The following is a 16,988-nucleotide window of genomic DNA, read 5'->3' as shown; positions in this document are numbered from 1 at the left end:
TTGTTTTCTATAATTCCTAGTTGCTGCTCACCTGTGCTCCTCGATCATTGACCAGTTCCACGGACCATCGTCCTTCATATTGGATCCACACAAATATCCCTCCATCTGCATCACAGGTTGCAAGCTTTTGAAAAGGTTCGTTCCATCTCACTAGCACCACCTGTAAACCAGCACAAACAATATTTATCAACATTATCAATCACTTGTGCAATGGCTTAGCATTTCTCTTTATGCTTCATTACCTCCAAATTTAACTTTTCAAGTATAAGCAAAGTCATTTATCACAGCACAAATTTCTCTGGTCCAGTCAGCATCAAATACAGCTAAATAACTCCTATACAAACATGTCAATGAGGTAACTTACAGCATCACAACCGCTGCAAGTTTCACTTGTCACCTCTGTGAATGGTTACATTGTACCATTTTGATTAGATTATTGGAAGAGTATATATTCGGAGGATTTGAATTGAACAAGTAGAATTGAAAAAGTCCTGTTGCTATAGATTTACTTACACAAGATATATCCAGTACAAACATTTAAAAAATGACAGATGGCGATCTCCCACATCTACGCACAAATAATATCTAGCGGCCCAGCTCCATTCCAATCAGCCTATACTAAATGGCAAGGTGATATACCAAGCCTAAGGCCAGACCAGTGGGAAGAAATTACTGAGAACCTATATAAATTCCTGATTTGTACCAGAGATAGATTGATCCAACACAAATTCACACTCAGAACCTATTATACCCCAAATAGATTATTTTGCATGGGCCAAATACCAGCCCCTATTTGTAAAAGATGCGGAGGAGTGAATGGGCCATATTGGCATATGGTATGGGCATGTCCTATCATCAGCAGGTATTGGGTGAAAATTACCAGATATATGATAGACACATTGGCCCTTCCTCCCCTATTGCAACCAGAAATATGCCTATTAGGTCTTGTGGATGACCTTGTTCCAACTAACTATGCAAGAATTCTGATAAGATCACTACTATATTACGCCAAAAAAGTGTTAATCATGCATTGGATGGCTGCATGGGTAGATTTGGTCAATAAAACGCTTCCGTTAATTAAGCTTACATATGAAGCTAGAGGCCAACCGAATAAATTTGATAGAATCTGGGGAGGCTGGCTGGACGCTCACTTAATTGACTTACCTTGAAGTATATATGTGAATAATCTGACATGTTCTGTATAATAAAATGGAAAACGCAACAATGGCTGTATCCCCCCCTCCCCCCTCTTTCCTTCTGTATCCCAATTCTATATATTGAAAAATCAATAAAAAGAATTTGTTAAAAAAAAAAATGACAGATGGTATAGCAGTTAAAGGTTTAGTAAAAAAATTTAGTTGTATCTGGGCAGAAGAAAAGTGTTTTTGCATTAATTTATGTAATTTAATGACAGTACTATCATTGCATTTAATTTTGTGCATTTAATAAATTGCCTTCCCTTGTTATAGTAACCACATAAAGCAGTAGAGATGTATATGAATTCATCTACATTCTGTTTCCTGTTGCAACCTCTGCCATGACAACAGAGAACAATGTCAAATATTCCGCCCAGTATTTCAGGTAAAAATTGATTGGTATACTTTTGCTAAGAGTCAAATATACCCCTGATTTGTCCATTGCTCATAAACTCTTCCCAGTAACCTATATACTATCCATAACAGGAGTTGTTTTGAGAATATCAATTTTGGCGGGGTGTTAGAGCTTAGCTCTGCTTATCTTTTTAAACAAGGTTGCAAATGCCAGGCTCCTCCAGCAAGGCAGGTCTGTCACTCTGCTGCTTGTGTTACATTGTTTCAAATGCCAGAGCCACCAGGGCAGAGAATAGAAAGGACAGGGAGACACTGCTTTAATAGCAGTTAAATATACTGTACAAATAATTCAAAAACCATTACAAATTTGTAATGAATGTATATTGCAAAGTTGCTTAGATTTCTTTTATTAGGCAAAACATTATATTCTTGTTGCAATTGTCCTTTAAATTGAACACAATTCAAGTTAGGTGTAGTTCACCTTTAGATTAACTTTCTGTATGATGTAGAGATGCACTGAATAGGATTACTATTAATAAAAAAAAAACCTTAAAGGGATCTATTGCAAAAATGAAAATGTAATATAAGCTTCATCTGATAGAAACAGGAAACTTTCTAAATAAAATTAAAAATTCTGTCCTGTTGTTGAAATAACCAAGTTATCTTCTTCTTTCCCCCTCTTAGCACCTGTCTCTCTTCATTCTCTCTTCATGCAGGAGGTGGAGACAGATTTTGATTGACAGTTGGGTCCAACACATGCTTTGGGGGAGGGTTGCAACTCTGCCTAGAAGAGATATTATGGCACACTCTTTTAAAATAACTGGCTTTGACCTGAAATTCTATTTCTCTACATGAAGTATTTGTGCCAGAGTCAGTTATTTGTTTATACTGGAGTCAAAATCTGACCCTGACTTCTGCACAAGGAAAGAATGAAGGAGGAAGGTTGCTGAGAGGGGCATAGTGAAGCTTAAAGGAAAACGAAAGGCAAAATCACTTGGGGGTGCCAAAATGTTAGGCACCCCCAAGTGATTTTAACCGCTTACCTCGTACCCCGGGCTGGTGCCCCTGTTAGAAGAAAACAGCACCAGCCCGGGGTACCTGGAGCGGATCGCTTCCTTCTTCCTGCTTCCGTTGCTGAAATGCCAGCGGTGGGCGCATGCGCAGTAGAGTGAAAAGCCGACTTTAATGTTTAAGTTCCGCTTTTCACTCTACTGCGCATCAGGAAGAAGGAAGCGCCGGCAGCTACCCCGGGCTGGTGCTGTTCCCTCCTCACAGGGGCACCAGCCCAGGGTAAAAGGTAGGTGGTCAAAGTCACTTGGGGGTGCCTAACATTTTGGCACCCCCAAGTGACTTTGACTTTCTCTTTCCTTTAAAGCAATTATTTCAGAAACAGTACAGAGTTTTTAATTGATTATATTTAGAAAGTTTCATATTTCCATTAGACAATGCTTGTCCCAGGTATGGGACCTGTTATGCAGAATGTTTGGGACCTGGTTTTTCTGAATAATGGGTCTTCCTGTAATTTGGATCTCCATACCTTAAGTCTATTAAAAAAGAATTTAAATAAGGATAATTATATATTAGTACATGGTACTATTTTATTATTACAGAGATAAAGGAAAGAATATTTTAAAAATGTAATTATTTGATTAAAATGGATGGGTGATAGTTTTTCCATAAATCAGAGGCTTCTGCATACCGGTTTTCCATATATAACAGACTCCATACCTGTATTACACTTAATTTTGTTACAGTAACAACAATAACAAAATTGTAGGCTCACGGAGCAATAGTTTTTGGTTGCTGGGGTCAGTGGCACCCATTTGAAAGCTGGAAAGAGGTAGAAAAAGCAGGCAGACTAACTGCAAAGTTGCTAGAAATAAGACATTCTATAACAGATTACAGGTTAACCCAAAGTTGGGATTCATTATGCTTCTGGTGAGACAAAGGCTTTGGGAAGAATATTTTCATCTCTTTTCATATTTTCTTGGTGTTAGACCTGGTATTTTCTCTATATTAAGATCTCAGAGTAAACTGTTACATGAATACAAATACCTCCTCAGTAACACTTACTTCGTTAATGTGATACTGTTTAATGTTGAATAAGTATTGAGTCCCCCCCACATTTTGTAGATCTTTATATGTATGTCTGTGAAAGTTTCCGTTCACCCAGGGCATGATATAGCATACACTAGCAGTGGTGAGTCTAGAGTCACTGTACTGGACAATGAAAGCAAATAACCAGTCTCTGTATATTGAACTGTTTCTTATCTTAAAGCCTAGGGACATTGTTAAAAGAAACATATCATATTTTAGCCACTGACAGTTTTAGAGATGCCCCTTTACATTTTTTCCTAAACTTTTTTAAGGTATTAACAGCGGTCTTGTAGATGTATAGGCATCAAAAACTGAACAGAAAATTGACCATATTTCATGAATAACCAACATCTGCACCCATTAAACATAGGACTTATTCAGAAAGAAGGCCAAGTCAAAGCATAGAAAAAAGCTCAGCTGTATCATTTCCAGTGTAGCAAATAGTTAAGATTCCAATATGAGTCTTTTGCAGGGGTGAAACAGATTTTTTACTGAAAGCATAGCAGTGTCACGGCACTAATATTATACTGCATTTTCCAATTTACCCAGATTATGTTACATAATGCTTCACTCCAATACCTTGTTCTTTTATCACAGCTTTGCTCTTGTACGCACAGCATCACTAGTAACACATTGCTTTATTCTGCTCTCTGAATAGCATCCTAATTACCCATGCACCAGAGGAGGCACCAGACACTGATTAGCAGCACTAGATCTTGCTCTAACACCACGTATAATGTAAGTCTGCATTTTTAAACAGCAGGAGGAAAGGTCTAACATACAGAGTCAATTATCAGAGACATGATGTTACAGTTAAAAGGCAGAAGAAGCAGAACTCTACAACACTGTCCCTGTTTCATGACATTAGGTATTCCTAACGCCTTCATTCTCCAAGTCTCTTGTATTAACTGATAATGGAAAAAGAGCAAAAAAAATAGTATTACTGCCATTCATATTTAATATAGAGCCTACGTGTTACACCTAGGGGCACAGTCATGAAAACGCAAGTTCGAATCCTGAATTGGATAAATTCGGATTGGATACGAAAATTTCTGAAGATCGCAAGTATCACGAATATGCTTATGAAAAAATCGTATTAGTTACAAAAAAATCGAACTGGCGATCCGAAAATCACGTAATTTTCGCATTGAATGATCGTAAAATGCAGGAAAACCTTTCTGACTTTGATCCGCTGGCTGTCAAGTAATGACTGACAAGCAAGCTATATTTCTGGGTTATATAAGGACTGCAACCTGCCAAGCAATCTGGGGACCCACTCACAGATGAAGGGCCATACACCAAAGGGTTAAATAAACAGTTCTTCTTTCTTGCATATTTGGTAGTTTCTCATTATTAATGCATTGTTACATAACACCAATTGTATTTATGCTTATTGTAGTGCATCATGTTAAGTTTTTTAAGCTTAAGGGCTAGATTAACTAATGAATGAGGTTGAATCAGGTTTATTCAGTTAAGATCACCTAAGAGAAGCTATAGAGAGATAGAGATAGAGAGAGAGAGACAGAGACAGAGACAGAGAGGGGGAGATATCCTGATCACCCTCCTCACACACTGTCTGTCTTTAAACTACTTTAAATTTGAACTTATATACTTCTTACAAACCAGCGGTACCAGTATGGGGTTGAATGAATGTCGCCCCTTCCTTCGCGAAATTGTATATGGCATACTATGAACAAACCTTTATTTTATCGACCTATGGCACACATATTTTCAGAATGATTGGCTTTATTGATGAACTACTACTAGTTTGGACTGGCACCTGTGAACAGTTTTGGTCAATGGTTCAAGAACTCAATTAACTTCCTTCTACTATATGGTTCACTGCACACATTGACCCTTATTATGTGTCCTTCTTGGATTTAACCTTAATGGTTGCTGGTACAACATTGAGCACCACTACCTACAGGAAGAAAACTGACAGGAACACATTATTGCTCATCTTGCCACCCACCACACCTATTACGGAGCATCCCGTACTCCCAGATGGTACGCATGGTTAGGATCCACTCCTATTAAACCAACAACTTGATGATCTGACACATCGCTTTTTACGACGCGGTTATAAGCTTCAAGATTTGCTAACATGCAAAGATAAAGCTCTGTTACTCACACAAAATGATCCTTTACGCATCAAGGACAGATAACAATGCCAACCACAGGAAGATTGACTTTCCTCACCACGTACACCCCAGATAAGAAACCGTTGGTTGATTCAATTCTTAACCATTGGTCCGTTCTTGAAAAGGACCGCACTTTTCTTTTTCAGTTTTTAGGACCCTACGCATTGCGTACAGAAGGGGCAACAGTCTACGTGATTTGCTTATAAAAGCTGATCCTAGTCATTGTTACCAGTCCAGTACCCCTAACACTTGGCTCCCCTCGACTAGACTTGGCTGCTACAAATGTCCTAATTGTACTACCTGCAACTCCCTAATAACTGGACCAGTCTTCAATCATCCACACATGGGCCGTACCATACAAATCCAACATAGACTTACATGTACCTCAAAATTTATTATCTACTTCATGAAATGCCCCTGTGGTTTGCTGTATATTGGTAAAACTATCACTACTTTCAGGGACCGAATGGCAAACCATAGGTCAGAGATCCGCTCTGCACTCTCGACGGGAAAACGGATACTCCAGTTGTGGCACATTTTTTGTCCCAAAATCACACACTTGCTAGCTTACGCTGCATGTTTATTGACTTTGTCCCCCCACCTCCTCAAGGTGGTGATCGTGAGAGATTACTTCTTCAAACGGAACTTAAATGGATGCATAGACTGAACACTATTAGCCCCCATGGACTAAACAAACTGGTTTCCTATTCCTCATTTTATTTAAAATGGTATGCTATTCTGCACATCCTATGCACATCATTTATTTTGTAATATGAGTGGCAATATGCGATCCATGGCCACATATTGTTGCAAATGTAACTTTTACAATATAATTGTTTCTTCTCAGCCTCATATTGGAGATAGAGACCGATACATAAGTTTTTTATACTTTATTTTTGTGTATGTTTATGTGACACTTATGTTGCAATTTTCTGCTCACTAACATCTTCACTTGGCTTTTCAATCCGCTGTTTCTATACCTACGGGACCCTCAGCTGTAGGCATCTGTTCTGTTCCTTATGTGCCTGCCTCTGTAGCCTACCCTACAGCACCATACTGCCACCTGCTATAAGCGTTAACCACTGCATGCCACTAGCTACTTGCACCCTGCCACCTAAAAACTTCCGGGGGACCTCCTTCCTGGCACACTGTGAAGATGGTATACCTAGGAACGCTGTACTGATATATGGGCTCTCTGTGACAGGATGAGCTTCCCGAGATCGTACACGCTGACCAGCCTTCTTCCGTGGAATATCACTCTAGCTGACATTTGTCGGTCTGACACTGCATCATTTTTTCCCCTGCACTGTGCCTCGCGTGCTTTCCCCAATGTGGGTATGTTGCGGATTGGTTCATTCTACACTATTAATTCCGGCTTACAATGCCGGCAATTTGTCTGGGTCTTAGACTCATAAAAAGTTTTTTTTGCTTTCCAGCTAACGATACTGATGATTACGGCTACTGATGCCTACTTGTAAACTTATTTAATTGCAATGCTGTGCTACTTTTGCTGGTAACTTCACCTAGCGATTCCGTACTCATACCTAATACTAATGCAGTTCTGGAGCCACCGAAGCTGCTAACCCGGCGTTTTGTGCTGATTTTATATTTAACTTTATATTTAATACCTTTGCAGTTCTGTGCTTACGCAATGCAATAGCAGTCCTGTTCTTCATGCTATAATTTGTCTACACTTATAGGCACATGTCAAGATGGTTCCTGACATGAAACAAGTTACCTTGTAGCTAGAGTAATTTATTTATGCACCAAAAAGGCATGAATTACTTATTACAGATACACATTCAAACACACAGCTTACACCACACACGCACTAGCACACAAAGCCACACCTTACAACAGGAGACACAGAGAGCCATATTATATTAAGTAGAACCCAAATTTTAGGTTTTCCAGCATCAAATTGGCATAAATTCCAGGCAAGTATAAAATCTGGGAAAGCAAACACACAGTATGCCAGGGGATGTACACAATTAGGCTCAGATATCAGATAAAAAAGTGATTGACCTAATGTGCTGAAAATAATAAAAAAAAACACAAAAACAAGAGTATTGTAGAAATGATACCTATAATGGTTAACAAAAAAATACATTGCAAGCTTTCAGAGCTCTAAGGCCCCTTCATCAGGCAAAATACAAATGAAAACTGGAATAGCACAACATATATACTGTTCAGAGTGAAGTGTTCACTAGCAATAAATTTCGACTAATCTCCCCGTGTGCCAGAGCCCTTAATGTGTTGAATAACTACATAGATCTTCCTTTCTCATTCAACTCAAAGTTCCCTTTTAGAATTAACACCTTCATGTTCTGAAGCCTGTGGTCCTGATTGCAGAAGTGTTGTCCCACTGGTATATCACACGCTTTGGTCTTGATCTTATGTCTGTGATGGTTCATCCTTGTGCGTAGTTTTTGCCCTGTTTCTCCAATGTACATTCTTCCTGTAGGGCACTTAGTACATATGATCATGTACACTACATTGAAGGAAGCACATGAATAGCAGTCCCGAATGGTGTAGACTTTTTGTGTATCCAGTATTGCAATTTGATCTTTGCACAGGGTGTATTTGCAAGTCTCACATCTTTTGCTGTTGCTGGGAAATGTTGCCCTGGACTATTTATAACCCATCCTTATAAACATTAATTACTTTTATTATCTTCACAAGTTTTCTCTATCTATCTGTAACTTCCTAATTTATTGCTTGTGAACACTTCTCTCTGATCTAACAGTATATATTATGCCATTCTAGTTTTCATTTGTATTTTGCCTGACGAAGGGGCCCTAGGCTCCGCAAGCTTGCAATGTATTTTTATTATTAGCCAATATAGGTATCATTTCTACAATACTCTTGTATTTGTGTTTTTTTTATTATTTTTGACAATGGCTAACACGGTACTACAGTTTTTGTTTTGTAACTAATGTGCTGGAAATAGACTTCAGTGTGCTAAATTAATGTAGGTGTTGGTCTGTAACAAGTGCAAACATGCTACATTCAAACTACTTGGGTTTGTGACTCAACTCCATCCAGCCAGATAACTATATAAAGTGCCAGACTTGTTCTGAAAAAAAAAAAAAAAACACTCACAAGAGAGACATACAGCTAATGGGTGTGTGTGTATTTGCAAAGGGGCAAGGGGAGAGTTCAGTTTATACAGAGCTCAATATCTCCAGTTAAACAAACTTTAGCTAATTACAGGGGTGGCAAGTGTACAACATAGATTTTTATTTTTTTTTTAAAGTAAATGAATAGGCAGTATTTACTGCTCATATTTTGCTAAAAAGGTGTAAACCACTAAAACAGTCAACCCAAAGAAAAAACAAAATGTCCAGTAATTCCTCAATTAAAGCCATGATCTCTCTTCTTAGACTCCATTTTAAGCAAATTATTGTTGTTTATTTTTATACTTTTTTTTTTTAATTATGTATTTTTTCTCCGCTATATAAATAGAACAGAAGCTTGTACTTGATCCCAACTAATCTGCATTAATTCATACCAAGTTATACTATTGGGTTAATTTACTGTTTAAATGATCTTTAGCAGAGTTAAGATCTGGTTAACCAAATTAAAGAAAGATCTTTTATCCGGAAAACCTCAGGTCTGAGCATTTATAATAATAGATCCTGTACAGGTATGGAACCCATTATCCAGAATGCTCGGGACTTGGGGTTTTCCGGATAAGGGATCTTTCCGTAATTTGCATCTCCTACCTTAAGTCTACTAAAAAAATCCCATTAGGATTGTTTTGGCTCCAATAAGGATTAATTATATCTTAGTTGGGATCAAGTAGAAGATACTGTTTTATGATTACAGAGAAAAAGGAAATCATTATTAAAAATGTGAATTATTTGATTAAATGGAGTCTATGGGAGATGGCATTTCTGTAATTCGGAACTTTCTGGATAATGGGTTTCCTGATAAGGGGTCCAATACATGTACCTGCATTTCATTTTTTTGCAAAGCCTTTTTAGTTTGAACAGGGCTAGAGCTAGAGCATATACAGACTTGGGCAGTTTTTGGTATGGTCCCTTACAAATAATGCCTGACATGGGGAAAAAAAACAAACATACAAATAAACAAGAAACAAACTGATATTCTATTGTGCATGTATTCCATAAGATAATGCCAAGTGTAAAAACACATCAAATACATTTAGAACAAAGGATATTTGCTGCAAAACATTGTTATCATAAAAATAGGCATAAAAATATTATTTTTCCATTGAAGAATAGTATATATAATTAACACATGGGGACAGCAAAAGGGAAAATGATGACCACTGCCTAATCCAAATGTTATGTATGAAATATGCCCTGGGAACAAAGATACCTTTGTCAACCTTGTCACAGATACTTAATGCCCTACGAAGGCTAAAAATTAAAGAACAAGCATATAAGCTTAATAGATCCTGCCTTTTTGTGACGGCACAAAAGTGCCATATACACTATACTATCCTTATGCACCTGACTATAGGAAAGCTATGTAAACTTTAAAGTGAGCAGTTCTGTGATCAATTTCTGAGGAATATGTATGAAAAAGAATGAACTATATCCATGAGACATGTTGGATGCAGCATTAAAAAAAAAGTATTCAGTTCAAAATAATAAATACGACATAGATCACTCCTCTGAGGCTAAAGATGATGGAAAAAAACATATTGCATCTTGCCCTAAATGCCAAATATTGGATGTAGGATTCTTTCATTTAATATGGGCCTGTCCCATAACACATGGTTACTGGGTGAGTTTGACTAAGTACCTAAGTGATTCAGTTCTTTCACCAGGGATTTTGTCTACAAGGTGTGATTACTAGGCTTAGTCGATGATTTGGTGTCTTTGTATAAAACTAGAACCCTTCTGAGGTCACTGTATTTTTATGCCAAAAAGGCGGTAGCAATGAAATGGATGAGTCCCCTCCCACCCACTATCCAACAATAGGTGCAATTAGTCAACCAGACTCCCCACTCATCAAACAAAACGTATCTTGCTAGGGGTTTCCCAAATAAATTCGGCAACGTATGGGAACCCTGGTTAGAGGCTATGCCCGAGGCAAACCAATTGGTCACAATGCCCATGAACTACTTATTTTCTGAACAGCTATAATACCCCGATTTGGAATATCTAAACTATGCTTGATTAGAGCTGCTAATTGTTGTATTGATGAAGCTTTCGCTAACTCTCCCAAACTGTCATGTACAACCTCATCTTTATGGTCATAGCACATTAGTTACAAAACAAAAACTGTAGTACCGTGTTAGCCATTGTCAAAAATAATAAAAAAAAACACAAATACAAGAGTATTGTAGAAATGATACCTATATCGGCTAATAATAAAAATACATTGCAAGCTTGCGGAGCCTAGGGCCCCTTCGTCAGGCAAAATACAAATGAAAACTGGAATGGCATAATATATACCGTTAGATCAGAGAGAAGTGTTCACGAGAAATAAATTATATAGTCATTGTATTGAGAAAGAGAAGCATTGTCATACTAAGCAACTAGTCAAAATGACAAATAACTGGAAACAAAAATGTGCGACTGTGGGGGTTTATAATCCAACTAGAAATCTGGAAGAGATTTTAATACCTTCTGGTCCTGTATGTGTTTTAAGGGAGATGAGAAACTGACATTATTGAACATTACTGTTTCAGGGGTTCATCTGCACAAAATTTTACCAAACACAAGTAGCTTTTTTTTTTCCAACCTACCCTTACTGCAGAAAATACAGATTATATATCATATTACATGCATAACATCTCTTGGGGCCTTGTGGCCTACTGTGTATATGGAAACAGATAATACAGGTATGGGACCTGTTATCCAGAATGCTTAAGACCTGGGGTCTTCTGAATAAGAATAAGTCTGCTAAAAATCATTTAAACATTAAATAAACCCAACAGGACTGTTTTGCCTCCAATAAGGATTAATTATAGCTTAGTTGGGATAAAGGTACTGTTTTTATATTATAGAGAATTTTTTTTTTTTTTTTTTACAAATTAATTATTAATTAATTATTAAATTCAAATTGAATCTATGGAAGATAGCCGTTCAGTAATTCAGAACTTTCTAGGTAATGGGTTTGCGGATAACGTATCCCATACCTGTACTTTCCAAGATACTCACATCTTATGACCAAGTAAATTGGACCATACAATAAATGCTTTCTTTTTGGAGAAAATACATCTATTGATGTATTAATTTAATGTCACCCATTAATAATAATAAAAAAAAAAACACATTGTTTGCCTTTTAAAAAAAACAAGGGGCTGATCTGTAAATGTAAGTGCTAAATTGCACATGTGCAGTTGCAGAAGCAACCAATCAGCAATCAGTATTGGAACGTCTAGAAAATGAAAGCAAAGACCAGTATGGTTGCTACTTGCAAATAGGGATGCACTGAATCCAGGATTCAGTTTGGTATTTGGGCAGGATTCAGCAGGGTTCGTATTTGGCCAAATCCATGGTCCTGGCTGAACTGAATCCTAATTAGCATATGTTAATTAGGATTTAACGGGTTAAATGTCACCGCGTGAACACAGAAGTGGAAAATTTTAACATGTAACTCTTTTGTATCCTAATTAGCATATGCTCATTTTAATTCGGTTCGGCCGAATCGCTTACACTGGATTTGTGGGTTCGGCCGAATCGCTTACACTGGATTTGTGGGTTCGGCCGAATCGCTTAGACTGGATTTGTGGGTTCGGCCGAATCGCTTACACTGGATTTGTGGGTTTGGCCAAATCTGGAAAACTGGGTTTGGTGCATCCTTACTTGCAAATCCACCTGTGCAAATCAGCACCTACAGGTACGTTCATAAAGCTCTAAGTGTACAGCAAATTATAGATTTAAAGAATAATGTACATTATGATTTATAATACATAAATTACATCAGTAAGCACGGATTATAAATGATGACATCACTAAGCACCATTTTATAAGGATAATAATGAACCATTTACAGAACACACACTTCATATTATATATTTATGCACTAATAGCTCTTCTTCTGTATTAATATTTCTCTTTTATCTCACTTAAGTGTATTGGATCAATTTTGTCCTATCTAATTATGGTTCTTGATCTGTCATTTAAAGAAGTATTTATATTATGTCTGCAAAGGAAATTTAACTTGGATTGCTAAATATATAAGCAGCAGACAAAACTGGAGATATTTAATTTCCCAACATCACTGTAGCATCAGACATGTCCCCTCTCTATGAAAACATCCAACACATCTGTATTTAGATTCTAAGCCCATTGGGACATGGTACTCATTTAAACTCATGTATGTATTTATTTTCATGGCTTAAGTTATATTAACTGTACTCCCATTTTTGTTCTCACCTTGTGCATGTGGTGCTATATAAATAAATAAAATACAATAAAACACAGACCCTTGCTTTGAACCACTCTCTTCCTGAATATGAAATAGAGAACCAATCTTCCAAAGAATTGAGGTGGTGACATGACAACTCCCAAGGCAGACTGAAAACCTGTTTAGAGAACAGAGCGCGTCTGTCTATAGAGTCCATAATGCTTTCTTTCAGGCACTTATACAGAGCGTTCAGTGACTATGTTCTTTCAGAGACTGAGAGCTAAGGACTTGTGCTATCCAAAGCCATTAACAGATCATGGCAACAAAAATGTTTCACATCTCTCCATTTTCATTTTTTGTGCTTTGACAAATATTTCTTTTAACATCACCTTTTTAAAATAGGGGTATAAAAGGCGCTTTCTTCTAATATTGATATGGCAGGCTTTATACATGCAGTAAGCCTCAACAGGGAGCAGCAAGATGCAGAGAAACACCATTAACTACAGTGGTGTAGCATGTTATACTGTTTTAAATCTGTTAGTAGAAGTGCAGTAATGCAAGCGCATAGCCTGTAAGTGCAACCCTGTTTAGCTATTAATTGTATTGAGTGTATTGTTTTTGAAGATTTAACATTTCTTTTCATACAAGGTATGACCTTTGGCACATATTCACCGTCTTTATTTTACCCCCATGCCAAGGAATGATCCCCTTTTGTGTAGCACATAGAGAATAAAAGCATCTTCCCAGAGTACATCATAAAGAAACTATCTGCTCAGATAACCTGCCTGCCCGCTCCTTCCTTTTAGCCCCTCCTTAAAGGAGATGTCAACCCTAATTTTAATTTCACTTCTAATGGATAGGGCGCCTTACCCCCACTTAAACTGCATAAGTGTCGCTCCCTCAATCTCCTTCTACAGCCTGCACCACCGCATTCTTTTCTGCTCCGTTTTGCATGTCACCAGGCGGCCATTTTGCCGGGTGACGTCATCGAGAGCGCGCGCCTGACCTCGTCAAGGATTTTTTTTTTTTCAAGCTTCTGCTTTTGCTTCTGCTTTTTTGTACAGACAGCTTTTTCCTTAAAATGAAACTGTTAGGGCATTTAACAACAATAAAATTAAACAGGAATGAAGTGAACATTGTATAAGTATTTCAGCAAACCATGTTTAAGCTTGCAAGATCAGATTTAGCGGTGAAAAGGTTAAACTTTCCTGCCTGCAGTCAGTAGATCGTGTTCCAAGAGAGGGAGCAGAGAGTTCTTGTTTACAAAGGCTGTGTTAGTTGTGTTAGGCGGTGTTAGTATAGCAACTGTCTATGCAATTGGCTCATTGGAGGATTGACTGTGGGCGTGGTTAAAGAGTTCAATCGTCTGCTGTGTAGAGAAGAGATTCATCTCAAGTGAGCATGCTCATTAAAATGGCTTGGAACTGGGCATGTGCACCACGCCAGGCAGACAAGGAGATTCTGAAGGGAGGGGGGAGAGGGAGTTACTGAGCTCTGCAGTGAGAGAAACTCCAAAGGATCACTTTCACAGGAACACAGATTTTTTTTTTTTCTTAACGCATCTGTTAATAGTGCTCCTCCAGCAGAATTCTGCACTGAAATCCATTTTTTAAAAGAGCAAACAGATTTTTTTTTTTATATATATATTTAATTCTGAAATTCAACATGGGCTAGATGTGTTCTTAGTTTCCCAGATGCCCTCTGCCAAACTTCAGTCACTCACACATGCATGCTCCTCCCATCCATTTTAAACACATTTTCATATTCTAGGTGCAAAAACTAAGAAATTCAAATACGTATAGGACCCGTTATCCAGAATGCTCGGGACCAAGGGTATTCCGGATAAGGGGTCTTTCCGTAATTTGGATCTCCATACCTTAAGTCTGCTAAAAATTCAATAAAACATTAATTAAACCCAATAGGTTTGTTTTGCATCCATTAAGGATTGATTATATCTTAGTTGGGATCAATTACAAGGTACTGTTTTATTACTACAGAGAAAAAGGAAATCAGTTTTAAAATTCTGAATTATCTGATTAAAATGGAGTCTATGGGAGACGGGCTTTCCGTAATTCGGAGCTTTCTGGATAACGGGTTTCCGGATAAGGGGTCCGATACCTGTACTGTATAATCATTTTAAGAATGATTTACTCAAAACCACATGCTTCTTCTTCCCTTCCACTTTTAGTGCCAGTGGATTCGGGGTCACGTGCATATTATCTTTGTGTCCTTGATTTTTGAGACTACAGAAGCTTGAACACAGAAGTCCAGGGGATGGTACAGTTATATGGCATTATACAGAATCAGATTTTTTTTGTGTATGTGTATATAGAAATTATTAATTCAGAAAAAAAGCTTTTGAGGTGTTTTAAACAAGCTATCAAGACCTTAAAGTGTATGCAATGGTGTTACAGACTTTAGGCAGACTTTTTTACAAAATGATTTCTGGTGTTTATGAAAAGAAAGAAGAAATCAATACCCTACTATATATTTTCCACAAATGCTTCGCTAGGGGGAAGAAATATTTTCTATTTTAAAAGCAGATTCCTCTCTCGGTACACATTACTTTATTTAATTCATTTTATATCAAGATAATGAGCACAAGAGACCTCAAAACACAGATATCCAAAGGACTGTCAGTTTCTTGTACAAAGATCAGAACCACTAATTTGTTCATGTAACCCCATTAACTTATAGAATGAACTTGGATTTTGTTACTTAACCCCATTTATAACAAAAAAATCTTATGAGTAATAATGTATATACAGGTATGGGATTAATTACCTGGAAACCTGTTATCCAAAAAGCACCGAATTACGCAAATGCCATCTGCCATTTTAATCAAATAATTCACATTTTTAAAAATGGTTTCCTTTTTCTCTGTAATAAGTATAATAAAACAGTACCTGGTACTTGATCCCAACTAAGATATAATAAATCCTTAATGGAGCCAAAACAATCCTATTGGATTTAATTACTGTTTAAATATTTTTTTAAGTAGACTTAAGGTAGGAGATATGAATTACGGAAAGACCCCTTATCCGGAATACCCCAGGTCCCGAGCATTCTGGATAACTTGTCCCATACCTGTACTAATAAAACAGTACCTTGTACTTGATCCCAACTATGATATAATTAATCCTTATTGGAGGCAAATGAATCCTTTTGGGTTTATTTGATGTTTAAATGAAATTTTAGTAGACCTAAGGTATTCAAGATCTACACAGAGGATAGATCCCCAGGTTCAAAGCATTCTAGATAATAGGTCCCATGCGTGCATGCCATTTATCTGTAAAATAAAGTAACACAAAATAAGTAATAACGCTAAAATAAGTACAAGTTATTTCAGGCCTCTGTCCCAGTCCTTATGTTAGCATTGGGTGCCAAAAACTGTATACATCTTATATATATATATATATATATATATATATATATATATATATATGTCTTACAGTTTTTTCAGCATGCAAACCAACAATATTAAAGGCATTCATATAGATAAATGAAAGAGGATTTCACAGTTCTGTAAGCATATAATGACAATTACTAATTGCCAAAAACATGTCTATTTTAATCTGCATATGATATACCGACGTGGGTACAAACAAGCATGCTGGCCTCCATGGGGGCATAAATTACATAATTTCAAGCACACCAACACATGCAGCACCAAAAACAGTACTAGCAATTTATTAGCAAGTCCCGTAAAGGTCTAGCCCGGGGGGAAACCAAGATGTCAATAAGAGGTTGCATATGGAAGGAAAATGGCAATCAATCTACTCTTTAAATCTGTCTTGGGCTAGAGGTGCAATTTTATAACTTGTTTGCACCTTTAATGGAGAATGCCACAAAAGGCATGATACATTTTTGG

General features: G+C 37.3%; 1 protein-coding gene across 3 annotated transcripts in view; it reads right to left on the bottom strand.

Moving 5' to 3' along the window:
* Positions 1–16,988, bottom strand: part of tulp4 (TUB like protein 4) — a 60,202-nt gene that overhangs the window by 23,184 nt on the left and 20,030 nt on the right. For all 3 annotated transcript variants that reach the window (XM_012962678.3, XM_031901488.1, NM_001113844.1), the window contains 1 exon segment: positions 32–160. In XM_012962678.3, the coding sequence (XP_012818132.1) occupies positions 32–160 (129 nt within the window).

The sequence above is a fragment of the Xenopus tropicalis genome, chromosome 5 (assembly GCF_000004195.4).
Source record: "Xenopus tropicalis strain Nigerian chromosome 5, UCB_Xtro_10.0, whole genome shotgun sequence".
NCBI lineage: Eukaryota > Metazoa > Chordata > Amphibia > Anura > Pipidae > Xenopus > Xenopus tropicalis.
Note: the sequence above shows the minus strand (reverse complement) of the source record. Positions and strands in the feature narration are given on the sequence as shown.